The 27,668-nt window shown below is 44.5% G+C and overlaps 1 protein-coding gene across 1 annotated transcript; it reads right to left on the bottom strand.

Annotated features, from left to right (window-relative positions):
* Positions 1–6,288: 6,288 nt before the first annotated feature.
* Positions 6,289–21,976, bottom strand: LOC127542829 (uncharacterized). The gene is made up of 8 exons (XM_051968667.1): positions 21,904–21,976; positions 18,646–18,700; positions 17,793–18,162; positions 17,368–17,701; positions 15,226–15,282; positions 11,745–11,827; positions 8,273–8,784; positions 6,289–6,416 (listed from the first exon to the last, which is right to left on the bottom strand). The coding sequence occupies exons 1-8, from the start codon at positions 21,974–21,976 to the stop codon at positions 6,413–6,415; spliced, it is 1,488 nt and encodes a 495-aa protein (XP_051824627.1). The 3' UTR covers positions 6,289–6,412.
* Positions 21,977–27,668: the final 5,692 nt, after the last annotated feature.

Here is a 27,668-nt window from a genome sequence, read left to right as displayed (position 1 = left end):
CCTACCCCCTCCAAAAAAAAAAAAACAAACCAAAAAGACTATCTCCTGTTCTAGTTGGTTAACTTTTATTTTTCATAATCGTTTTCTTTATCTTGGATTTTTTTTTAGTTTTTCCTCAATCTTTCTCATTTGAGTTTTAAAGTCTGTATCCCAAAGAGATCCTAAAAAAGGGAAAGGACCCCTATGTGCAAAAATGTTTCTTACAGTTCTTTCTGTGGTGGACAGGAATTGGAAATTGAGTGGATGCCCAACAGTTGGAGAATGGCTAAACAAGTTGTGATATATGAATGCAATGGAATATTACTGTTCTTTAAGAAATGATGAATAGGCTGATTTTAGAAAAGCCTGGAAAGATTTACACGAACTGATGTTGAGTGAAGTGAGAACATTACCCACAATAATAGCAAGATTGTGTGATGATCAACTATAATAGACATAAGTCTTCTCAGCAATAGAGTGATCCAAGACAATTCCAAAAGAATTAGGATGGGAAATGCCATCTGCATGCAGAGAAAGAACTGAGACTGAATGTGAGTGGAAGAATACTATTTTCACCTTTTTGTTTGTTTTCTTGGGTTTTTTCCCCCTTTTGTTCTTATCTTTCTTTCACAACATGACTAATATGGAAATATCTTTAAAGTGATTATATACATATAACCTATATCAGATGGCTTTCTGTCTTGGAACGGGGGGAAGTAAGGGAGGGAAGAAGAAAAAATTTGAAATGCAAAATCTTATAAATATGAATGTTGAAAATTATCTTTACATGTAATTGGAAAAGTAAAATACCATTGAGGAAAGAAAAAAGTTTCTTAAATTGTGGGTCAGAACTGGAAGGCACCTCAGGATATAGAATGGAATTCAGAATATAAGACCTTAGTAACCATGTTGTCCATTCTCTGATTTTACAGAGAAAGTATTGAGACCTTGAGTGGGACTGTGACTTGCTCACACTCACATCCTTCTTTCAGTTATGATTAACATCCTTTTCTGAATTTTATAAAAGAGAAAATGAAGAATCTTAAAGTCACTATTTCAGCAGCAAGCTATAGTCATGCTGGTTGGTCAGCTCAAGAGCTGTAGCTGATTGCTTCTTGAATCTCTGCAACTTTGGGTCTCTTCTCAAGAAACTTACCACATGGGGTCGACCTTTTGCCTGAGATCCCATATGGGACTCTCCTCTTTTTCAGGATTGGGTTTCTCCTTTTTTTGTTGGGATAGAACAAATAGTGTCTCAGATATGGGATTGGGTGTTGTTCCTTGGGTTCATGACAGTGATGATGATGATGATGATGATGATGATGATGATGATGGTGACAGAAGCTAGAAGTTCCAAAACCTGTTACACTTTAAACATTACAAAACATATTCTTGTAATCTTCCAGATCTTCAATATTCTTCCTATAATGTGGGGCCCAGATTTTAACATAATATTCTAGAGGTAGTCTGATTTTGTGAGAGGACAGTAAGACTATCACCTCCTTGGTTGTGGGTGTGAAATGTCCATGGATACATCTTAAGATTTTATTAGTTTTTTTTTAAACTAACATGTCACACTATTTACTTGTCTTGAACTTTTAGTCCACAAAGATCTCCAGATCTTTTTTTCTGCATACTCATTTAATTGTATCTGAAATCTAGTATAGGGCTCTTTTCAAACCAATATGAACTTCATATAAAGGCCCTTTCAAGCTTTTTCAAAGGGGCACAGTCTCTTTTTACATAATTACCAGCATTAGTAACATGTCTTTGAGGATTATGAACATGGCACTGGATTCCCCAGATTTAACCGAATTGGAAAGGACCTCAGAATTCTTCTACTCCAGTCTATACCTAAGCAGAAAGCCTCTCTACCACACACTCATTATCCAGCTTCTACTTTAAGACTTCCAACGATGTGCAATTTGCAATATTCCAGAATGAGAAGCAAGGCAAGAAATGTTACCAGAATGTTCTACCCTAAGAGAGGAAGCATTGGACTTGAGTTGCTTTATACTGAAGATTACTGTAAGATGGAGAGACCAGGTGGAAAGTTTAGGCACAGAAACAGGAAGCAGGACAATGAAAGGCACTTCAGCTACTTTTTCAAAGTATGCCTGTGTCCAAAACGTTTGCTTTGTTTGTGGCCTTGGACAAGACCCTCTCTGGGTCTCATTTTCCTCCTCTTTAAATGAGTGGTTTGAAGTAGATGATCTGAGGTTCCTCCTGGCTCCAATAATGTAAGATTCTGTGATTCATCACATATGGAGATATAGGAGATGTTATGTCAGTGTGGACAAGAAGCCAGTTAGCTACTGCTGCAGTTTCTCTACCCCAGCGTCAAGGTTCCTTTAACCAAGTTGTTTGAGGCAAACTAAACTCTTTGGCTCCCAGGTGAGGGTTACCTCATTTTCAGTGGCATATGCCACTTTCCTTCTTGCTGGGGACCAAGGTACCACCAGACTTGGAGTCAAAAGACTGGAATTTGGGTCCTAGATCCAATAATTGCCACCTCAGTAAGTCATTTCCCCCTCTCTATTCCTCAATTGTCCATGGTATAATATGGATGATGGTGGTGATCTACCTGTCTCACAGGTTTTGTATTAGGAAAGTGCTACAAGCATTAGGGCTTTTCTTATCAACACTGTTGTCATTGTTGTCACCATCATCATCGTCCCTGCCTTTACTTTGTTATCTTGATTCCACTTCTCTCATCGTCATCATCCCAAGAAATATCAACCAAGAGTCTCATATCCTGTTTCCCAGACACCACAAAGGAGGAGGGTGACCAGGATAGTGAGGAGTTTAGAAACCAAGACAATCAATGATTAGTTGAGGGAGTTAAGGATATCTATCTAGCCTGGAGAAGAAAAGAGTAAGGGATGCTAAAGCCTGAAGTCTGGAGATGGAGAGTAGTAGCTGACAAACAGAAAGTCCAGTGTTGGATCCTAGAGTATGGGGAATACTGCCTGTCAACAAGCATTGATTGGGCACTTACTCTGTGCCAGGTGTTATGCTAAGTGCTGGGAATACAAGTTTAAGCAGAAAGAAATACAATGCCTTTCCTTAAGGAGCTTACATTCTAGTGGGGGAAGATAGCACCTGAAAGGAAGAAGCTGAAATGGGGAGCAGAGGAGGAGTACTTCCAATGTGTGAATTCAGGCCCACAGTGAGCTTCCACTACAAAGAGCAGAGCGAAGTGTAAGAATTCTGGAAAAGCCTGAAGGATCTAGGTTGTGTAGGACCTATATATAAAGGCAAATAGAGAATTTTGTATTTAATCTTGGAGGTAATAGGTTGCCACAGGAATCTCTTGAATAGGAAGAGGATGGATACCATCAAGCCTGAGCTTTAAAAGGAATCACTTTGGCTGCTGAGTGGAACATGGACTTGAGTAGGGAGAGACTTGTGGCAGGGAGACCTCCCACCAGGCAATTGCAATAGTTTAGGGTGAAATGTTAAGATTTTCCCTAGGGTGCTGGCTATGTGAATGAAGAGAAGGGGACATGAATGAAATATGACAGGATAAATGAGAGAAGGCATAAGGTAACAGACTGTGAAGTTAGTGTAAGAAAAGTTGAGGTTGACACCAAGGTTTTGAGCCTTTGTTAATAGGAGGATATTAGTGCCCTTGAGAGCAAAGGGGAAGTTGGGAAATTGAGAGAGGATTGAGTGGAATATAATAAGTTCCATTCTGGATATGGTGAGTTGCCTATGGAATATCCAGTTTGATACCAATTGTCTAGGTAGTGTGGGACTAAAACTCAGAAGGAAGACTAGAACCTGGATATTATAGATTTGGGAAAACACATCAAAGTCGATGCACTTATCAAGTGTGATAGTAAAGGGAGGAGGTCCCACAACAGACCTTTTGGGGAGCACTCATGTTTAATGACTGTGACCTAGAGAAAGACTCATCAAAGGAGAAGCAGTCAGACAGATTGGAGGAGAACTAGGTGGGGGGAAATATATTGGGAAAAACCAGATAGAATGGGGTCAATATGAGATGAGGAGAGAAGGAGCTTATAGGGAGTGGGCTCAATTTCTTCCAGTGAAATATGAGTTTAGATTCCTAGCTGGGAGAGTGGGGTGCTGGGGGTGGGGAGATGAAAAGGGATAAAAAGTTTCAGAACTGACATTGTGGGGAGTTTAAGGAGCTATCTAAATGGATTGTTTGCTGGAGTAATTATGTAGATTATGTAACTTAAATTTATAGTGGACTCAGTTAACACAGTTTTATGTCTTCCTCTAGTTCTGATCAGCAGACTATGAGTAACAGTAAAAGTGGTAAATACTGAGAACAGTGGCATAATTGGCTAGATGATAAAGGGGCATGGAACTGGAATCAACCGAACTGATTAACCGAAAGAGAAGAGCTGATAGTCTGGGTAGTGAAGGGATGATGGTCTGGGAAAGAGCTGAGGTGTGGAGGGATTGGTGGGGACAAAGAATAGGGTTAGGTATCCTAAGGCATAGGGAAAGCTAGAATGATAAGGGAAATTTGGAGTTGTGAAAATGGAGGTGGAACCCTTGTGGGTAATGGCAAAATAGAGTGTATAATTATCTCTGTCTATAGCCAAGATGAGGGGAAGGAGTGGGTTATGGGAATTAATAAATTAAGGCATCTGAGGGAGTATCAAAAGTTGAAGTCCCCTAGTATCAGGATTGCAGTTGTGATGGAGTAAATATTGAATTCACTGAAGAAGGAAGCAGTGTATCCAGGGCGACGGTACTTGAATCAGCTACCAGAATCTTGATTGGCTGATGAATCTCAAAAGAGGAAGAAAGGACAGTGGCCATGAGAGCAAGGTGCATTGCACTCCCACCCTGCCCCCATGAGTATGGTTCAGAGCTGTGAAAATGCAAGCAGTACTGGAAGGGGTAGTTAGGGAGGCTGTGATCAGGAGCTCAAGTGTCGATGAATCAGAAGATGACAGAATCAGCTGGAATCAAGTTTTGGCTCTTTGTCGCCACAACTCTTTCATTTTCTAGGTTCTTCAAGTTTCTCATGGTTTAGTTCATCAGTGAACTTGATGAGAGTCCCCAAACACTAGAGAGGTTGAAATTATTTTAATTAATCTCAACCTTGGTTTGAGTAATACCCTCTACTTAGCCTTCCAGAAAAAATAGGTCCAATAACCAGTTACAGAATCAAGACTTTCTGATCTTTGAAACCTTCATCCTCTATTACTCATTTCTGGGGTAACTTTCCCCCCTTAGGATATCCTGCTTTTTACTTGTTTTGAGAATGTGACTAGAACTAGATTTGTACCTTAACCTCCTCCAAAAGCTGATTTCCATGAGATTTTGGTATTGTCCTATTTCCTGCCTTCACATTTTTTTTTCTCACTCCCTTGTCATCTGCTGCTGCTTGTTGAAACCTCTCTCATCCTTCCAGTCCCATCTTAGACACAGCTTCATCTTCTCTTCTCTGCCCTACACACAAGCCCTTTTTCATCCCCCTGTTCCTCAGCAGGCAGCCAGCTATGATCTTTCTCTCTCTTCCCGACAATCCCTGTGTACCAGTCTTATCATCAGAAGATTTGGGTTTCAAGTCGTGGCTTTCAAATTTATTAACTGTGTGATCATGAGCAAGAGGTTTCTTTCTCCTTTCTGACTCTGTTTCCTTATCTGTAAAGGGGGCTGATGGTAACTACGCTCCCTGCCCCAAAGGCAGAGTTCTGTTGTGAGTATCTACTGACATAAGTATGCCAAGAACTTTCGAAATTTAAAAGCTGCCCAGAAATGTGATCTCTCCCATAGCAGTACAGTAGCAGCGGTACCGGGCATCTGGGCTTGCATGCCAGCTGGATGGGTCTGAACATAGTAGCTCAACTTCTCTGAACTGGAGTTTCTTCCTCTGTAAAGTGGGATGACTAATGACTAATCCTTACTTTATCTTCTTCCTGGAGGCTCAAGGCAAAGTGTTCTAAACTGGACAATTCTCTAGAAAAGGGATTTTCATGAATCTGGCCTATGATGTTACTGTGGTTCTTAATATACTTGTCCTGTCCTCCTTACTAGATTCTAAGCTTCCCAGGAGCAGAGGCAGTGTGCTTTTTCATCTTTGCATACCCCCCCCCCCCCGCTCCCAGCCATATTAGGTGCCTCCTGGATGAATGAATGAATGTTCCAGATCCCATCCCACCCCGACCCCAGCAACAAAGAAAAGGCTGCTATTTCCTATTCTCCTTCCCCAGACATTTCTTTTTTTGTGGGGAGGGGGAGGGGAGTGTTGGGGGAAGTGAGAGGGGCTGAAAGAAAGGTGACTTATCATCAGTGGATTTCAGGAGAGTACTAAAACACTACTGAGGTTAAAGTTATTATTTTAATATATCAGCCTTGGCTTCAGTAATGCATCCCGGGTCCTCGTCCCAGCTTCGTTCCTTATCGGACCCTGCACAAGTCACTGCGCAGCTGAGCTCCAGTGTCTTCATCTGGAAAATGGAGAGAATATTTGCACTTGAGACCCTACAGGCTTGTGGCAGGAGGGGTGTTGGGTGCAGCTCAGAGGGCTAGAGAAGGGAGTATCAGCATGGCAGAGTGGAGAGATCAGCCTGATCTGGAGACCTTAGGGCAAAGGATTTAAGCTGGGGGTCTCGGTTTTCTTATCTGTAAAATCAGAGGGTTAGACAAAGCTGGCCGTTAAGGTCTCTTCTAACTCAAAATATAAGATCCCCAAATTGCAGCAGTCCCCCGAGAACATATGGAAAAGGTTGGGGGCAGCCATGGAATGAAGGGGGGAAAGGGCAACCCCTAAAAAGAGAAGCCAGGGAACAGCAGGTTTGGAGAAGAGGAGCAAACAGAGTGTGTGTGTGTGGGGAAGCCGGGTGAGTTCAAAAGGAAGCAGCAGACCGTGATTCTGGCTTATTCACCAACTCTGGAGAAGAGGCCCCCTGGGAACATCTTGGTAAAAACAAGTCCAGATCAAACCAGAGGGAACATTGCCATTGATTGAAGGGAGGGGAGGCCATGTCCGGGATGCCTGAAACAAATGAAAGGGAAGGAGAGGAAGCAGCACAAAGGCCCCCCGGAGCCAATCCATAAAGTGGAGGGAGACAGAAAGGCGTGAGGCCCGGAGGAGCAGCTAGTGCTGGTGGGGGCAGGCCGACAGACCTGGCCGCTTGAACTCTGGGCATGGAGACGAGAGAAGAATGCCAGAGGCCTGCACGGCTTCCTACGGGCTGCAGATCGTTCACACTATTTTAGAGTTAGAAGAAACCACACATGATGTAGTCTAGCCTAAGCCCCGTTTTTACAGGCAGGGAAATCAAGCGGTTAGTGATTTGTTCAATGTCACACAGCTAGTACACAGCAAAGCCAAGACCGGAGACCGGGGACATCTCACTTCCATCTGATGCTCTTGTCACTGAACCCTGCTGCCTCTAGAAAAGGGGCTGGCTTTTTTCAGGAAGGGGACCCCTTCTGGCCCCAGGCTGTGTTGGGAGGGCCAGAAACTATAGGGGACATTGAGGCCTAGGCACTTGGGTGGATGAGGTGGGGGGACGGGGCCCCAGTGGAGAGTTGATGCCACCCCAATTCTTACTTCAATCAACCAGTCAATCAATAAACATTTATTAAGCACCAACCACGTGCCAGGCACTGGAAACACAAATACAAAAGCGAGATAACCCTTGCTCTCAGGGAGCTTACATTCTATTTGCTGTAGAACAGTGGGGGAACGCCCCTCCCCCAGTGAACCCTCCCAGTCAGTAATATTTGCCTTGTCCCTGCTCTAAAACGGGGGGAAGGGGGGAATTGGGGTGATTCCTAAAGCTAACTGATGTTCCCTAAGCATGGATGGGGCAGTTGGGATGTAGTGAAGAGAGCACTATACTTGCACTTAAAAGATCTGATATTAAATCGGAGCTCAGTAACTAACTTGAGCAAGCTACTTCTCAGCCTCAGTTTCTACTTCTGTCAAATGGCAAGAATGCCTTGTAGGACCTACCTCAAGAACTTCTTGTGAGGATTGAGGTTTCTCACTATCATAAAAGTAGTTGTTACCCTTCTCTGGTCCCTGTCCCGTCTCACCTAAATTAAGGACTCTGGTATCTCAATCTATGGGCATTCAACTTTCTAGGCTCAGAGCTCTCTTTTAGGTCCTTGATCTCCCCCCCCCCCAATTAAACATAAACACACATGCAAGGGGCACACCACAACACAACCACAAACCCACAAGGCCAGTAACACAAAATAGAACCATAAATAGCCGGGGACTCCCAGCTGGACCTCCCCCCCCATGCCAGGATTTTTTCAGATGCTATTGGCTGGGGCTGGGGCAGTAGCGGACCTGCTCTTTGAGGAGAGGGCCTGCTTCAGGCGCCGCTTCAGGTCCTGCATGTTGGGGGACTTGGGGCGGGCCAGGTGGAGGCCCCTGCGCTTTTCCACACAGACACCGCCGCAGGTACCAGCGTTGGCGTTGGCGTTAGCACTAGGGCCGACGCTGGGGCTGCCGCCGCCACCCCCGACACGGCCCACCAGCTGGCACAGTTGCTGGAAAGCATCATTCACGCTGTCGAAATTCTCCCGGGCAGACACCTCCGAGTAGCTGCCACCCAGCTCCCCAGCCAGCTGCTCCCCCTCATCCGAGGACACTTGGCGGGCCCTAAGCAGATCACCCTTGTTGCCCAACAGCAGCAGGGGGATGTTGGCATTGGGATGAATCTTGCGGATGTGCTGGTACAGAGGCCGGATGATGCGGTAGCTAGCATGATCAGTGATGGAGTAGACACACACAAAACCATCTGCCCAATAGATGGAGCGGTTCACCTGCTCCTGGCAAATGATGACCTCGCTATTCTCCTGTGTAGAAAGTAAAAGCAGAAAAAGGAATAGGGAAAAAGAACTCCAGTTAAAATTGTAGCAGGGAAGAACGGCTTACATACAGGGTGAAATACAAGGCCAGAGCTACCTCAAACCCCAGTTCGGGTCCTTCCCATCACCTCCTGCCTGAACCTTGTAGTCACTTGGCGGTCATCGACTACAACCAAGAGACACCTCCCCTCGTGCCGGGGATACAAAGTCAGAAATAAAAGTTTCTTCTCTCAAGAGTCTGTTTCGTTGGGGTGAGGTACATAGAACAGACCTCAGCTTGAATCTATATACCAAGAGAAGTAAATAAAGGCACACTAATTTGAGGAAAAACAATAACAACCAAGGGGGGATCAGACCAGGTTTCTGGTAGGAGGTGCCACACAATCTGAACCTTGAAGGAAGCTGAGGCTTCTAAGAGGCAGAGGTGAGGGGGGAACACTCTAGGCCCGTGACAGTTGTGCACAGAACGCTGAGCTTGGAGCCACCTTTAGGAGTACATACGTGACTGTGTGAAAGGTAGTAGTAAGAAATCTCTTTGAGAACACAGGCCAGAACTGGTCTGTGGAGGGTTCCAGCGCCCAGTGGAGAACTTTCTTTAGAAGCAACAAGAAAATAGTAAAGATCTAGAAATGACAGGGTCAGAACTGTGATGTAGGAGGATTTTGGGGGGCTCTTGCGTGGAGGCTGGATTGCAAGGAGAGACTGGACAAAATAGACTATTGAATCCAGAAGAGAGACGATGAGAGCCTCAACTATGATTATGTAAGGAGAGAGAAAAGGACATATTTAAGATAGAAATGACAAGACTTAACTAGTGATGGGATATTCAGAGGGGCAGGGAATGAGGTTAAGAGAGAGAGGAAAGAGTGAAGAAGAGCTTTGAGTTTGTGAACTTGGGTGACTTAAATGGAGGGGGGGGTCCTACTACTAACCAAAAGATCTCTCCTTTTTCCAACTCACCCTTTATCTAGAGAACAAAGGGAGAATTCTAAGTTATAGGCCTGACCATATTCTACCTCTCCCCAAATATTTTTCATGGTTCCTTTGAGCTTCTAGGGTCAAATCTATCATCCTTAGCCTGGCTTTGAAGGCCATTTCCCAACTTGGCTGCCATCTCCCCTTGTAAGGCTTTTTGAAGCCTGAGTGAAGAAATTGAGCCCGGCCTCTTCTTGATCCCAACAGGCCTCTCTTGCTATCTTGTAGCTGAGCATACTAGTTTCCATGCCCAGATGTTCCCTAAAATTCTTTTCTTCTTTCACACCTCAGCTCAGGTCAGATGTCTCGGGGAAGCAAGTCCTGCTCTCCTAACTTTCTTCTTCCTTGAACTTTCCCAGACTCCTTAGCCCAGTTCTCACTCACTTTCGGCCTTATCATCTTTTCTCTTGTACCCTATTTATCTGTGGGTTTGATGAATTGACTTATATTAGGCACCAGAAAGAACTTCCGTGCTTCCAGGAGAGAGAGCCTGGAGTCAAGGTCATCGGGCACCAATGGGGGAAGGCCCTGCTACTGACAGGGATGAACCTACTCCTGTCTAAAGAGGAGATTTTCATCTAATACTATCCTCCCATCTTTCCATGCACATATCGTTTCCTTTGGCTAAGTGGGATTAAAAGAAAGTTCCTGCTCTGAATGAGCCCTGAACATTTCCCTCCCTGGAAGTCCCTTGTGATGCTATATATTCCTGGGATTTTTCACTGGAACCAGCTGGGTATTGGATGGGATGGTCATTGGCCACATTCCAGGTAGAATTATCTATTCAGAAAATACAAAGACCCCTCAAACTCATTTTTTTTGTTTTGCTTCTTGGAAGAAATGCCTTGGCAAGGGATAATTCTGGAGTTCACCAGTCACTGCCCAGGTCCTGGGATGGCAGCCCATACATTTCCCTCCCTCCCCACAGCCCAGTAAGTAAGTGGCTTCCCCTAGCTTTCAGACTTGAGCATTTCTGGTTAGGTGAAGATCTGATGAAGTAGATTGGCTTTCCTCTTCCCGTCCATTTGTGACCATTGCTATCCCTCAACCCCCATCCTTTCCTCCTCCTCCCCCTTTCTTCATAAGTCTTCCTCATTTCCCCACTCACTCATCTGATCCTCCCCCTCTACTCGTTCCTCTCATGTGCATTCACTCTCATCTCCCTTTCCATTCTCTCCCCTCTCATTTCTTTGGATTTACTTTTCCCTTACTCCCAATCCTTGCTTCCACCCTTCATCTTCTCCATTCACTTCCCATCCCTCTCCAGTTCCCTCCCATCTCACCCTACTTAGGTGAGTCTTCGGCTCTCTAAGGTCCTTGACCTCCTGGGAGGACTGCTCCCTTCTCCTTCTTTTGGTAATGGTTGTTGGCTGCCCTAGAGGTTGTGGCACTGGATGGGGGGGGACTCCTTTCTTGACCCCAGGAAATGTCACTTGGATGGAAAAATGTGACTTTCCTGCACTCTTCCTAATGCAGCACAGTGATAGGCAGCAGAAAAAAAACATTCAGGCAGGCCCTTTTTTAAAATTATGAATTAAGTCCATGGATAGGACTTAAGGGGAATTCCTTGTAGTTTCAAAGAAATGATCATTTGGGGCCCTGTATGGGTTCTGGACTGGAGTTGCTAACGGTGCACTCATGCTGGCTCCTGCATTTCAAAACTCTGCTGATAAAGATGCTGCCTGCAGGTGGCCCCCCAATTCTTTTGGCCAATCAGCCACTGCTCCAGGAGGCCAGGCACGGGGCAGAGGGTCTAAGGTGCTGTTTGCTCTCCAAAAAAGAGTCCGCAAGGCAAGGCTACGTCCTTTGGCCCCTAGCAACTTTATCCCCAGGCCCTTCAACTATAAGGTCTTGGCCACTTGCTGTGCTCCCAAAACACCCCAACGTGATTTCCTGTCTCATTTATTCATGTTTTAGACGTCTTTGAGCCATCTAGGAGATCAGCAATAGAGTCCCGAGAAGGAAGTTCTTACCTCCATGGCCACATAGGGGGTATCCTGAACCTGGAGAGAGATTTCTTCTCCATCAAGGGTGAATTGTCGAGAGTACAAGGAACCTAATGGAGGAGAGATCACAAAAGAGTATGACGATCACCAGACCAAGAGAAATCAAGAGGACTGGGCATCTTCTCCCGACTCGCCCAGTGACTCTGCACAAGTCACTGGCCCTCTCTGGTCAGATCCCATGTGGTCTTCTAGAAAATGAGTTAGGCTGGGCTAAATTAGGAAGGGACCTCCGGGGTCTCTTTAGACTTAACGTGCTAGTTGGGGGGCTGATTGGGAAGACCCCTTCCAGCTCATACACACCACGACTGGCTCAAAACTCAGATGGTATCTCTGTTAAGAGGGAGAACAAATAGCCTGCGTGGGAAGAAGGCTGCTCAGAGACCCCCTCATCAGGCTGAGTCAAAGCTGCCATTTACCTAGGGGGTGGGCGGCAATAATGTAGAAGAAAGTACTTGACAGATGCTAAATCACTGGTATTGGGCTGTGAAGCAGGAAGCTCACCGAGCCAGACTAGGGTCATGGGGAGAAAGTAAGGCCCACCCTCATCACCAGCTACCGCACCCTGTGTGGCCGGCACACAGAGGTGCCATTCTGCAGGAACAAGAGGCTGTTTATCTGCGATACCCATTTCATCTCCTCCTGGAGAACTGACTGGGATAGGTCGTCCGGGGAGCAGATGGAGGCTTGGTGCTATGAAACTAAATTTAAAGGTCACTTCTTCCAAGGAAGCCCATTAGGGTCACCTATTCCAAGGCGTAGAGTCAGGATACCCAGGATACTTACTAGCTAGAGGACCACTGCACTGCTCAGAGTCTGTTTCCTCATCCATAAAATGGGAATACTCATACCTAAGACTCCCTGCCTCCTAGAGCAGCTTTGAGGAATACATTTTGCAACTCTTAAAGGGCTGGGGAAATGGGAGTTAATGTCACCTCTCCCCCACACACAAACACTACAGGTATTAGGCAACTTCCCGAGAAAAAAGGCAGTCAGACCGGGAGTCGGGAAGGCTCCTGTTCAAATCCTGCCTCTGACATAGACAGGTTGGGTAGAGACTTTGAGCCCCTAGGGAGACAACTCTCTGGAACCATAATTTATGGGGGACTTGCTAATCTACCTTGGCAGAGGGTGTTTCTCAACATCACTAAAATAAGAGGCCTCACCCTCCCCTTCACAGTAGCCTCACCCTCCCCTTCACAGTACACTTTTTTTTTTTTTTTTTTTTTTTTTTTTAGAAGCACCAAGATTGCATAGTGGTCAGAGCACCTGAGCTGGAATCAGGAACACCTGAGTTCAAATCCAGATAACTGGTGTGACCCGGGGCAAGTCACTTCAGTTCTTTCCACCTCAGTTTCCTCAACTGTAAAATGGGAAGGGGATAATAGCACCTTCTTTCCAGGGTTTCTGAGGGGTTCAAGTAGGGTATTTATTTATATATATTTATATATATTTATATATATATATATATATATATATATATATATATATATATATATATATATGTATATATTTATAAAAAGCTTAGCCCCAATGCCTAGAATATATAGGTACTTCCTAAATAAATTCTTATTTCCTTCCTATATCAACAGCCCACTATCTACACATATGCCCAGCTTTAAGCTATGTGCTTTTTGGAAAGTCAGAGCACATGCTCTCGTTCCCATGAGAAGAGACCTCGGCACTCGGGCCACAGGGGGAGCAGGGAAAGCATACTGCATGCCCACACTGAAATACCGAGGCATAGAGCTGGCTTTGGGGGCCTTCCCTGATCACAAAATGCCCTGACTGCACAGTGGTTGCTAAGGCTGCAAGCTGTTGCTACGGACCGGCTGATTCCCTGCATGGATTGTCCTGGATTGTTTGCCTTCATGAGGGCTGGAGTCACACTATTCCCATTCCTTTGGCAGAGTGCCCGTTCCCCTCCTTTTCCCTCACTGGACCAGGAGAAGGGTGCTCCACCCAGGGGGAGGGAGACACCTTAGCTCTTTGGATTTGTCAGCCATCCCCGGCAAGCCAAGATTGGGAAAGGAGATGTGGGCAACGAAGGGGGAAAAACAGCGAGAATCCAGGTCTTGGCAGGTCTGAGAACTAAATAGAGCTTCTCCCTGAGCAGGGAGGAGTCCCAGAGGAAAGGTGGGAACGGGCCCCGGCAGAAACAGGCCTACAGGGAGAATCTGATTGTTGCACCTGACTGAGGGTTCCAATGATCCTAATAGAAAAATATGCTAACAATAGTAATAACTCAGAGTGCTTTCCCCACAAACAACCCTGTGTAAGAATAGAATATATATTATGTTCCATTTTCTGGATGAGAATACTGAAATTCAGTGAGTGTCCCTCCTCCTCACTAGGATAATGGCTGTGGTCTTTACCTGTGGCTAGAGAGCCTTCGGGTTCCTTCTGGGACAGTTTTCCAGGCAAATCGTTCTGGACAATGGCACTTGCCTTCATGGATTACTGGAGCCCCTCTCCTCCCAAGTACTTTCCCCAGTCAGTCATTTCCATGTTCTTCAATTTGTGGCAGATAGTATGAGGGAGCAGAGTCCACCGAATCAAAGCATTTACCCCCTAGAAAGGTCCTCGGAGATCATTTAATCTAACCCAATCCCCTTTAGTTTGCAGAAGAGGAAACTGAGTCGGGGATGGGGTGTTGATTACTCAGGGTCACACAGTAACTAACTAAACAGCTGAGCCAGGGATTCTGGGTTGAAATCTATCCTCCTTACCACTAAGCCACCCAAACTCCCTTCTAAATCTCCCCATTCCACATATGTGGACAATGAACTGACTGAGTCCCTGCCCATTACTCTAGCTGGGATTGTATGGAAGGGAAAGAAACCCAGACCATCTGGGAGTGGGCAGAGAGCCACTTGGCCCGGAGCTGAATGGGTCCGTGTCCTTGCCTTGCTGGACCTGATGTCTTCGATGCCTCATGCTAGCTCAAAAGCTAGCAACCCAGGAGACTCTGATGTGGCCTCCTCTGCCCATCCCCTCCAGTGGCAAAGGGGCCTCCAAACCTGTGGAGGCCCTGAGGCTTGAGCCAGCTGCCCGATTTCTTCAGCTTAGCACTTGAGAACCTTGGGCTTGGCCAGCCAGTCTTCCGTAAGACCCAGGCCCACACCCTCCTGCTCGGGAAGGAGACATACCCCGGTGACCTGGCTGAGGGATTCTGGGACTTCTTCCTTTTTTTCTTCTCTTGTGAGGCCCTAGGTCAGCAGCAGAGTTCTCTCTGGGTTTTCATGGACATCCTCCCTTTACCCCTTTCCTCAGCAGGATGAGAAGGGGGGGGGAATGGAAGGACATGTACTGCTGGTCTCACTGGAAGGGGGGGTGGGGTGAGAGTTTTTCCACTATGAATCAAAGGTTGCCCCTGGGGAGCTGGGGGAAGGGCCCGGCCGAAGAGAGGAAGTGCTGGCCCCATCAGGGCCCAGGAACTGGAGGGACTCACCGGTGTTGGCCTCATAGTCGCCAATAAATCTCTTGGTGAGGAAGCGGACCACCAGGGCTGTAAAACAAGGCAAAGCCACACTTTGATCCCCAGAGGGCCTGAGCATTCCCTGAAGTCAGGCCTTTCCAGTGCCTCCCTCCTCTGCAGCAGCCCTGGGCTGGGCCAGCCTCTGCTGTCCTCAGGCCTGGACTCCCAAAGGAGGAGGAGGGGAGGGAGCAGGGAAGGAAGAAGGGCTCTCCGGGGCGCCCGACATGTCCTCTTGACTTAGTGAAAGGAGAGCCCCTACTTTGGGGGAATTCTCCCAAGCTCAGGGGAAGTCACATATTCCTTCATCCCCAGTTTTCCAGATCAATAGTCTGGGGCCTTAGGTCTCCCCACCAGTTTCTTTAATACCCCTTGGCCCTAAACCTTGGGAGGTGTTGTCTTTTCGAAGGCGGCCAAAGGGAGAGGGGAAATCAGCTGAGTTGGGTGGGGGTAGGGGATCAGAACTGAGCTGGGGGTGGGAGTATCGGCTCGGAACTCCGAGGAGGGAGTCGGCTTAAGGGGGCAGTATTCAGAGCTGAGCTGAGGGGAGAGGGGCTTCAGCTGAGGAAGGTATCAGCCCAGACTTAGGGGGTTGTGTCAGCAGTGATCCTGGGGGGTAACACGCAGAACCTGGGGTGGCGTACCAGCCTCAAGTCTGTGGGGGTGCAGTCAGGCCTGAGCAGGAGAGTGTTGTTGCCACTGGGGTGTGTAGTGAGGACAGAGGTAAGAGGGGGAGTAGGAGCTAAGTTTAGGGGGTAATATGAGAGCTAAGCTGGGGAAAAGGTGTCAGAGTTGAAGAAGGGGATGGTCTCAGTGCGGAGCTTAGGGTGGGGGTGTTTGAGCTGAGTCTGAGGGATCACCATGGGAAAAGTGTCAGAACTAAGTGGGGGGATCAGAGCTCTGGTTGGGGGGAGTTGAGAGCAGAATTGGGAGAAAAAGGTGACGGCTCTGAGTTTAAGAAATGGGGATATGAGCGTTGAGCCTTGGGGTCACGGAGTGGGAAAGTGTGTCAGAGCAGAGCTTTGGAGTGTGTCAGAGGTGGGGGGAGTCAGAGCTAAGTTTAGGGGGTAATATGAGAGCTGAGCTGGGGGAAAGGGTGCCAGTTTAGAACTGAAGAAAAGGGGGTGTGTCCACAGCCAGTCTGGGGGATATCAGCGCTGAGGTGGGGGCATGTCAGCGCTGGGGTGGGGGGGCCGTGTAGGTCCTGGGTTTTGATAAAGCAAAGTTAGCAGAAGAGGAATCGATGCTGACCGTGAGGGGGCTATGGGCGCTGAGGAACTCGGATCCTGGGGGTGGGGGGTGGGGGTAATAAGCTCAGAGATTCTGGGGGGTGTGTCAGCGACTGACTAGGGGGTGTGTCCGAACTGGGTTTGGGGGGAGGTCTGCGGAGAATGAGGGCAGAAGCGCCGAGCCTGGGAGGTGGGATGTCAGTTTTGAAGTGGGGGGGAAATGTCAGGACTGAGTTGGGGGGGGAGGGACAAAGCTAAGTTGGGGGAAATAACGTGAGAGCCGAAAAGGGAAAGGATTTTCGGCTCCCAGTTGGGAAGGAGGTTAAAGCTTGGGGGGTGTGGTGTTAGAGCTAAAGCGGAGGGGGTCACAACAGGTCTGTGCCCTCCAGCACGTGTCAAGTGAAGGGGGAGGGAATATTAGGATGCAGCCTTGGGGAAGGGTGTAAGCGCTGAATACCGAGTCCCCTCCCCTCCAGATCATCCAGTCACCTGGGCCACCTGTTAGGCGTTCTGGAGCTCTGCTCCCGTTCCCAGCCGCCCCACCCCGGCCCAACCGCTGTGCCAGAGTTCTGGGACTGACGGGTCTCAGGGCACCGCCGCCCCCCTCCACCTCCCGCCACGTCCCCTCCTCCCGCCTTTCCCCTCCCCCCACCCATCGCAGTCTCAGTGGCCTCGCCCCCCTCCCCCAGACCTCCGCACTCCCGAGCCTCGGGGTCAGCGCCTATCCCGTTCCCCCTCTCCCCGGTCCTGCTTCCCATTCCGCCCCCACCCCGGCCCCATCCCTCGATCTCCTGCTCCTGCTCCTCACCTCCCGGCCTTTGGGGGCCCCCGACCCCACGCCACCCTGCCCTGCTCTCCACCCGCTCCGGGTCCCCGGCCCGGGTCTTACCAGTCTTGCCGACACTGCTGGCCCCCAGCACCACGATCTTTATGGCCTTGCCCGGGGGTGGGCAGACCGGCCCGGGGCACTCGGGGATAGGCACCAACAGAAAGTTGGTGGAGTAGGGCGCTATGGCCGAGGTGGAGAAGTGCCACATGGTCGCTGGAGGCGGGAGGTGGCGGTAGCGGCGGCGCAGGCAGCAGCGGCAGCGGCAGCGGCCTGGCTCGGTGGGGCCGGCGGCGGGCCCACGGGCCAGTGGCGGCGGCGGCGGCGGCGGCAGGGACGGCCCGACGGCCGGACGGCCCGCGGCTGCGGCTGCGGCTGCACAGGAGTCTCTCTCGGCCTGGCCCAGCGTGCCGACTGGTCCAGCTAGGCTGGCACCTCTCTGAGCTTGTCGGGACCCCCTGCCCTGCCCTGCCCTCCCCTCCAGGGGCGAGCGTGCCCTCTCCGGCTGCTGCCGCCGCCGCCGCCGCCGCCGCCGCCGCTACTGTCGCAGCCGCGGGGCCGAGGCGTCTCCTGACCAGGCAGCCTCCTCCGCGCCCGCCCACGGCCAAGTTCACCAGCGAGCGCGGCCACCGGGAAAAGTTTGGGAGCCGCTCGCTGCGCTCGCTCGCTCGCTCGCTCGCTCGCTCACTAGCTGCTGCTGCTCCGCGGGAAAGCGCGCTCGGCACCAGGGAGAAAGAGCCCTGGCCAATCGGCGGGCGCGCGGGGCTGGGTTTGGCGGGTCGCCGAGCCCCCACTTGTCCCGGCAGCCAATGGCCGAGCCCGGAGGGCCGGGCAATGGCAGCGCTTGCACCAGCCTTACTTAGGTAATTGAGCCCAAAATATTAGGGTGGGAACGTGCCAGAGGCCAAGAGAGTGGTGGCAAGAAGACCAGCCTCACTTAGGTAACTGGTACCAAAATATTAGGGGCTGGGGGATGGGGGACTAATGTGTCACACAACAGGCAGCAGAGTGCTAGGTCTGAAACTAGCCTTTGAAGATAGAAAAGAGAATAGAAGAGCTAGGGGGAAACACCTCAAAACCTAGACCGTGCTAGAGTGGGCAGGAGTCTCAGGCTGTCAGAGGCAAAGAATCTTCGAACCTAGAACCCTCCAGAAGGAAAGGGGGTCTTGAAGAGAGTCTGGGTTCTTAGGAACTCTAGAACAAAAATAAAGTAACAACACACAACTATTACTGAGAGAGAGGGAGAGAACAGAACAGAACTATTATTGAGAGGGCATAAGGTCCACAGAAACTACACCCTGGCCGGTGGAGGCTGAGGACCCGGCAGTAGCAGTGTCTCACCCGTGGACGGATGGAGGCTTCAAAGAGCTATTTCGGGGTCTCCCTTTCGCTTCAGCTGAAGAAAAAGGCAGTCTGACATATCAGTGGATCTCTAGGCAACAATTTCACACGAAGAGGTTCCACTGCCCGTGTTCACTAAGCAGGTATTGATAGTTTTGTTGGTCTGATTCAGACACCGGTTAGTTACCCTTCGAGAAAAAAACAAAACCAAACAGTCTTTTCATTGTCTTTTTCTATAAAGACATTCCCTCTTTCCCATGGAAGGGGACAGGCACATAATCTGTTTATAGGTAGAAATAACCTTGAAACACAGAATCCTGGCATGGGAATTGAACAAAGTACATATAACAGAAACCGTCATAACAGAGACTCAAAAGGACCTTAGAACAGCTTCTAACAGAACAGAGATGCAGAAAGTCTGAGCTGGAAAACTCTAGAACCTAGAATTTTAGAACTGGGAAAAACCCCTTCCACTATGGAAGGTTGAGTGTTACAATTGCAAAGTAGCTTTGAAAAGGACAAGATCGAATGTCCAGCTGGGAAAGAACCTTAGGATAGAGAATTTCAGAGCTAGAAAGACCCTTTGAAAAGAAAATTTGGAATATGAGAAGGCTCCTTAGAACAGAGAACAGAGAATATCAGAACGAATAGAGACCTTGAAATTTGAACCATGGAATGTCGAATTTGGAAGTGATCACAGAATATTGAATATTAGACCCAAGAAGGAATTTAGAAGAAAGAATAGAACATATCTGTGAGGAGAAAACCCAAAATATAGAATCTTATAGTTGGAAGAACATTCAACCACAGAATATGGAATGTTAGAGTAGGATGCAATCTATGACCTAGAAAGGTCAGAAAACATCCAAATTAGAAATCAACTAATCAAGCCCCCACCATTTATTAAGCCTCTACCAAATGAGCTAAACATGGGACTATGAGGACAAAAGTGAATTCTGTTCTCAACGACTTTACATTATATCCATGTGTAAATATATATAAATTACACCTATATAGGGAATAAATATATGGTAGTTAGCAATGGAGGGCATTAGTAATTGCAAAGACCATGTAGTATGTGGTGCTTGAGCTTTATCTCGAAGGAAATGAGATATTCTATGAAACAGAGTTGAGGAGTGTATCCCAGGCATGGAGGACAACGATTGTAAAGAAACAGAAGTGAGAGACGTACTTCTGGTTGTTGTATGTGAGGAATAGAAAGAAGGACATTGAAGCTGGGTGTGTGTGACAGGGCTGGGGTGCAGGAAGGCTAATATTATAAAAGGAGACTAGAAAGTAGTTGAGGCCAAACTGTGATGGACTTTAGAAGGCAAACAGATGAGTTCCTATTTGATTCTAGAGGTAATAGGGAGTCATTGGAGTTTTTTAGGAGAGGTAGTGACAGGGTCAGATCTGTACTAAGGAAAATGATTGCAGCAGCTGTGCAGAGGATTTATTAGAATGAGGAGAGAGACTTCAGCATGGGATTGTTGTAGACAACAAGATTTTTTGAATCTTCTAAATACGATGTTAGAGTTGGAAAACACCTTAGAACATATCTGTTGAATAAAAGAACATTAGACGAGAGAGCGTAGAGTGGCTTGGAAAGAACCTTAGACCGTAAGTCTAGAGCAGAGAAAGCAGAATTAGAAAGAACATATCTTCAAAGATTATAGGATGGAAAGAACAGGCATAGAGAACATAAAATGTCTAAATTGGAAAGAATTTTGGATCAGAGATTATAGAATATGATACAAAGAAAGAACCTTGTAACATGGAATATAAAAGAACCAGAGAACCTAGAATATTGATCATTGGGATTGATAAGAAGCCTAGAACACTGAAGCTTGGATTATCTGGTGGAAATGTAGCTTTCATATGTATTTTTAGAAAATAAAATAGAATGATAGAGGTGAAAAGAAAGTCAGACCAGAGAAGGTAGAATGTAAGAGTAGGAAGGGAACTATAAAGACAAAAAGTAAAATATCAGAGTTTGAAAGAATCTTACTATATGCAACATACAATGCTACTTGTTGGAGTTGGTTGGAGGAAAAAATCTCTGGCTAGAGTGGGAAGGGGCCAAAGAGCCCCGAACATTAAATATGAGAACTAGCAAGAACTTTAATATAGTATAAACTGTGAGAGTTGGAAAGAACTGTAGAACAAAGCCCATACAATATTAAAGTCAAGTCAAATCAAGAAGCATTTATTAAATTTAGACTGTGAGCCAGGCATTCTGCCAAGTGTTGGTGATACAAGGAAAAATAAAAAAAACAATTCCTGCTTTCAAGGAATTCAGTCTAATGTGCAAATACCTATTTATGAGGAAAATAGAAAATACATTGTATATAAGCACAGAGGAAAAGTGCTAGCATTAAGGGGGGGATTGAAAAGGAAGGGCTTCTTCTTTAAGGTGGGATTTTAGCTAATACTTGAAGGGGGCTGGAGAAGCTAGGAAGCAGAGACATTTCAGAGTTTCTAGACTTTTTTCTGTTTCATCTGCTGGCTTTTACATGTTGCTTGCAGTTTCCACAAAATTCCCCCCAAATTCCCATTTAATTTTTTGTGGCTATCCATGATATATCAAATTCACAATGGGGATGGTTGTGATATGGAAGAGATAACTATTTACTATGGGCCAGACAATCAATCAATAGACATTTATTAAGTATTTACCTTTGGCCTGCACTGTACACACTGGGAATATAAATGCAAGCATAAAGACAGTCCCTACCCTCAAGGAGTTGATCTTTTAGAGGGGAAAACAACATATCAAATGGAGCTCAAAAGCAGGGGTGGGTGGTAGGTGAAGGTGTAAAAGTCTAGGAACAGAGTTGAGTTAGAAATGGGTAGTTTTTATTTTTAATTTTTTTTTACTTTATTTTTCTGAAGGTTTTTTTCTTTGGGGGGAGAGAATGATGTTTTCTTTCACAACATGACTTTTATGGAAATGTTTTGCATTAACTTCCCATGTGCCTTCTTAATGGGGTGTGAAGCTGGGGAGTAAGGGAGAGAATTTGGAACTCAAATTTAAACATAAGTTTAAAAACTTTAAAAACAAGTTTTTAACTTTAAAAACAAGTGTACAAATTGTTTTACATGTTACTGGAGAAAACAAAAATATTAAATAAAAAAGCAAAAGAATTCTTCTAAATGCTACTAATTGGCTGAAAATCTTATTGTGATGTTTTTCTCAAAAAGAAATGAATATGACTGACTTGAGCACTTTCTCCAATGGAGGTTCTGGTAGGAACTCACCCATCAGGAGGAGGCTGAGTTCATAGATGACAGAACAAAGATCAAAAGGGATGAAATAATTCTTAGAACACATGTTGTTCCTAGACTTTTAGGTGCAGAAGAAACTTTAAACCATAGAATATGAAATGAAGGGCTCAAAAGATCCTTAAAACAACAACAAAAAAAATCTGAGCTGGAAAGAGCTTTAATACATAGATGGTAAAATCCTTCAGGAAAGGGAACTTAAAATTTCAGAATAAGAAAGAATCTTGTAATATCGAAAATATAATATTAGAGTGGAAAGGAAGCTAAAACACAAAACATACAATGTTAGTTTCAGAAATTACCTTAGAATATAAAATGTAGAATGGGAAATGGAAGCTTTGAATAATGAGGACTTATTTAGGACATATTAAGATTATACGATGATCAATTCTGATGGACGTGGCTCTTCTCAACAATGTGATGATTCAGGCTAGTTCCAGTGAACTCATGATAATGAGATCCATCTATCCAGAGAAAGGTCTGTGGGAACTGAGTGTGGATCACAACATAGCATTTTCACTCTTTTTGTTGTGGTTTGCTTGAATTTTATTTTCTTTCTCATTTTTTCCTTTTTGATCTGATTTTTCTTATGCAGCAAAATAATTGTATGAATATGTACGCCTATATTGGATTTGCATATTTTTTACCATGTTTAACATATATTGGATTATTTGCCATCTAGGGGAGGGGAGTGAGGAAAGGGGAATGGGGGGAAATTGGAACACAAGGTTTTGCAAGGGTCAATGGGGGAAATTATCCTTGCATATATTTTGAAAATAAAAAGCTTCAATTTAAAAAAGGATAATAAAAAAAGAAAAATAACCCCTTCTGTTGGCCCCTTTCTTATTCTTCACCATAGGTGAGTGAGGTGAGAACTATAGTAAGCTAGGGGAATGGGGAAAGTAACTACCCTATCTCCTACTTGGTCATCATGTATCCAACAGCACATTCTGTTCCTCATGTATTTTTCTTCCTGACCTTAGTTTATTGTACATTCAGAGATGGCATTGAACAAATTATAACATTGTGAGCCTTAAAAGGTCACAAAATCCATTAGAGGTCTCACCACAATCAGAATGGCTTACATTGTGAAGGTGATAGCAGTGACCCATAATCCAAGAGGCATCTGCCAATAGATGTGGAAAGACACTCACCCAAGGATGGCATTCACTTCAGGATAGAAGTAGCAGATATGGAATCCAGAAAAGTACCTATCTTAGGAGCCCAGCAGAGAATTATCCCTAAGAGGAACTTTATGAGGATTCTCTGAAGAAAGGAAAAGATCATCAGCAGGAAGAAGGGAGTAGAAAGGACTGACTGGACACTATGCTCTACAGTGACACCCACTGGTGTTAGAAATGTAAGAGGTGAATACCAACTTAGAACTGAGAAGAGAAATTTCAGAGTGGGAAGGGATCTAAAAAGACATAGCAGTGTCACACAAGGAAAGCAATTTATAACAGAGAACAGACACTTTTAGAGTGGGAAAGGACTTCAAAAGATAGGATATAGATAGAATGTTCACTCTGGAATGAACTTTATAATGTACAATATAGGAAGTTAGAGCAGGAAAGGATATGGAACATAAAATGTCGGAGTAGGAAAGAACCATAGAACCAAGAACATAACATGTAGAAGCTGGAAAGAAGTAAAGGACAGAGAACACAGGAGATGAGTGCTTGAAAGAAATTAGAACACAGAATATAGAGTGTTAGAGGAGAAACAACCTCAGAACTGTGATAGAATGTTAAAGTGGGAATGGACCTAAGAATACAGAACATAAAATGGCAGTGCAAGCAAAAGCCTTTGAATATAGAATGTCAGAACGGTATAGAACTTAGAACATAGAAAACACTCAGAAGCACACTTACCAAAGATACATTCTCTCAAGACTGAGTCCTCCCTATTTGGTCTCCTGTTGCAATGGAATGATAGGAGTGCACATAACCTTTGATCTCAGAACATAGAGTCTCCAAGCTGAAAAGAACCTTGGCTCATTGAACATAGAATACCAGGGCTTAAAAAGACTGAAGAATATAGGAATCTTAATACATGGAAGATGGAATGACAAGGACCTTAGAATAAAGAAAATAGAATGTCATAGCTAGAAAGAACTTTGTAACAATGAACATAGGATACCAGAGTGGGACAGTAAAACATGAAATATAGAACGTTAACTTGGTAAAAAAAAATTAGAAAATATAACAGAATGTCAGACATAGGTTGTACTATACCATAGATAACTTGGAATGTTAGAATTTGACATAACCTTAGAAAAAAGAACATAGAATATCAGATCTGGATAGAACATGATGATATTGTATAGAATCTAATAATAGAGAATCCGAGAACATACAATGACAGCGCTTTCTAGAATCACATAAAATAGAACATAGAATGTTTGAGCTGGAAAGAACATTAGAATATTTAATATAATATATCAGAGACAGAAGGTATCTGCTAATTTATAATGGTTAAGTAGGAAGTGACCTTAGGACATAAAATTTCAGAGTTGGAAGTTACTTTAGAACAGCAAAAAAAATTTGACCTAAAAAGAACCTTAAAATGTAGAACAGAGAACATAAGGAATTCAATGAACCTTATATCATAGAATATAGAACATAGTTTAGAGTTACAAAGTGCATTAAAATATACAACTAATTTTTTTTGAGCTGGGAAGAATTTGGATAGATCAAACATAGTCAACAAAATGGAGTCACATAAAAATATCTCTGATTTGATCATCACATATATCATCAATCTCAGCCACTTTTTTGTGTCCAGATGTAAGATGCACAGCAGCCAAACTCTGGTAAACTGTTTTGGCAGATGAGTTAAATCAGATTGAGGGTAACCAACAAGATTCAAACTCACTGGTGAGTTAGGGGAACATCTATCTCGAGCATGTGAAGACTTTTGGGAAAATGGGCAGATGAAAAAAAAAAAAACTATTCCAATGAGTATGAAGGCAGCTGAATCAGGAGTCATGGATCACTTAGAGCTTTGTCATATATCAAAAACATCAAGATCATCCACTGCATCCTGGGCCACTACCAGTCATCTTGACTTTTGTCTTGCTACTGGACTTGGAAGGCTATGGAAAAAAAAAAAAGTGAGGCTGACAACTTCTTGCAATTTTGCCTCACTTAAATCCAATTCACGCCCAAGTCAAGACATCACCTATAATTCATTGATCTTCTTTGAAAAACAAAGACAAATAACAATAACGAGAGCAAAAACAACTTACTATGTGGCAGGCACTGCGCTTTGCGTTGGGGATCTAGTCAAGACAGCAACTACATAAATTAAGATCTACGAGACAGTGTACAGAAGAGAGTAGGAAGGGACTTTTGAAAAGACAACACAGAATATAAATATGGGGAAGAATCTTACACCATAAAGCATAAAGTGATAGAGCTGGAAAGACTTTTTCAATTGTAATTCAACTGTAATTATATTGTATGTCAGATCTGGAAAGGGACTTAGAGCTGGAAAGAGTTTTAAAATGTAGAATAGTGGATGTTGATGATAAAGACTGGAACTCAGAAAGCAGTTTAGAACCTGAAATACAGAATGCAAAAATTGAAAGAATGTTATGTCAAACAGCACAGAATCATTAAACATTAAAAGGAACTTTCTTTTTAAAAATTTATTTTATTTAAAAAATAGAATAAGAAAAAAGAAAAACAAAAAGGAATACAAAACAAAATAAAACAAAACAAAAAAGACCATCCTCATGTGCCTAGCAGAACATCAGGGAGGATTCAAAATATATAACAACAAATTACCTGTTTAAGGAAGCATAAATATTAGTAGAAGAAATTATATTCATGCCTATCTTTTCTTTACTTCTTTGTAAATTGTTCTTTTGTTCTCTTCTGAACACCTTTTTAATTTTATTTTCTCCTCCCATCATTTCCCCTCCCCCCCCATCTCTCCCAAGCAGGCTATAGTTAAGAAAGGATATATTTATGTATACATATGTAGATATAGACATGCACATACATACACATACCCTGCCTCCCCATACACACATATCTTTCTTATCCCTACTGTTCTTTGCTTTAATTCTGCTCCTTAACTTTCCTTGCTATTACTTAACCTCCCCCCACTCATGGATCCCTCCTTTGTCTTTCCTGCACCTTCTGCTTTCCCATCCACCCATCAATCCCCCCTTATTTCTTTATAGAGGATGCTATACTCTTCATGGTATATATGTAGTTTTGCCTACTTAACCCATTCCCAATGTGAGTAGGTTTTCAGAACTCCTCCCCCTCTAAGGCCTCTGTGTCTATTCTTCCCCTGTACCTCATTTGTATAACATATTATATATTTGTAAAACAATATGTATAACATAGCTGTTTTTATCTTAACTCTGCTCCAGTCTTTCTTTTGAGCTACCTTATTGCTGATGTCAACCTTAAACATATAGTGTACATTTCTCATGTAAAAAAATAAACGATTTATCCATGTTAAGTTCTTTGAAATTAATCTTTGATATCAGCTCTTGTATGTTAAATTTTCTATTAAGTTTGGATTTGGTTGATAGAAAGTCCTGAAAATCTTCAAGTTCATTGAATGTCCATTTTTTTTACTCATTCAATATTATGGATAATTTTACTGGATATAGTAATTTTGGTTACAGGCCTACATCTTTTTATTGCCTGATTCCAGACTCTATGGTCTTTTATTGTGGCTGCTAAGTCCTGTACAATTCTAATGGTAGAGCCAGCATATTTGAATCATTTTTTTTCTTGTTTCTTGTAAAATTTTCTCTTTGATTTGGGGGGGTTTCAAAATTTGGCAATAATATTTTTGTGTGTCTTCCACAAAAAATCTTATTGAGATGGTGATCAGTGGATTTTTTTCTATTTCAACTTTCCCCTCATATTCTATCACTCCAGGACAATTTTCTTGCATTAGTTTTTGCATTATTATGTCAAGATTCTTTTTTTGGTCACAACTTTCAAGTAGTCAAATTATTCTTATAATTTCTTTTCTTGATCTGTTATCCACTTCAGTGTTCTTATTTTTCACATTCTGTTCTATTTTTTCTTTATGATCTGTTTTGTTATTTTTTGGTCCCTTATAGCTTCACTGGCTTCCCCTTGCCAAATTCTAATTTTTAAAGAGTTATTTTCATCTCTGGGGCTCTGTATCTCTTTTTCTAGTTGGTTAATTTTAAAAATTATCTCCTGATTTTTCTTGAATGGTTTTTATTTTTATTTTTTCCTCAATGTCTCTCATTTGATTTTTGAATTCTTTTTTGAGTTCTTCTATAATTCTCTCTGGCTCTCTGGAGCCACTTAATGTTACTCTTTTGAGTAGAAGAAGCTCTTTTTACTTCATAGACCTCCTCTGAAGATGAATCCCGGTCTTTCCTGCTCCCTGCAAGTTTCTGTGGTTGGGTTCTTTCTTCTTTGCCTATTTTTTTTTAAATAAGAGGTACTAGTGTAAGCACCTCTAATTGTCGCGTGGGGATGGTGCCTCTAGCTTCAACTTCAGCTCTCCCCTGTGACTTGAAACCCCAACTCAAGAGCTTCATCCTTTTGCAAGTGCCCACAGCCAGCAGCATTCCTGCCTCTATGCTTCTGCACTCCCAGTGTGCTGGTGCCTTCTCACCCAGGAACATCTATGCAGCACTCATGGGCTTGGTGTTCCTAATCAGCTGAGGTTTCCTCAGTCTTCCCTGATTCAGACCCCGACTCCACAAACTGTTAGGGAGATGAAAGTTTCTATGG

This window comes from Antechinus flavipes, chromosome X (assembly GCF_016432865.1).
Source record: "Antechinus flavipes isolate AdamAnt ecotype Samford, QLD, Australia chromosome X, AdamAnt_v2, whole genome shotgun sequence".
In the NCBI taxonomy this organism is placed as follows: Eukaryota; Metazoa; Chordata; class Mammalia; order Dasyuromorphia; family Dasyuridae; genus Antechinus; species Antechinus flavipes.
This window is presented reverse-complemented; position numbering and strand designations above follow the sequence as displayed.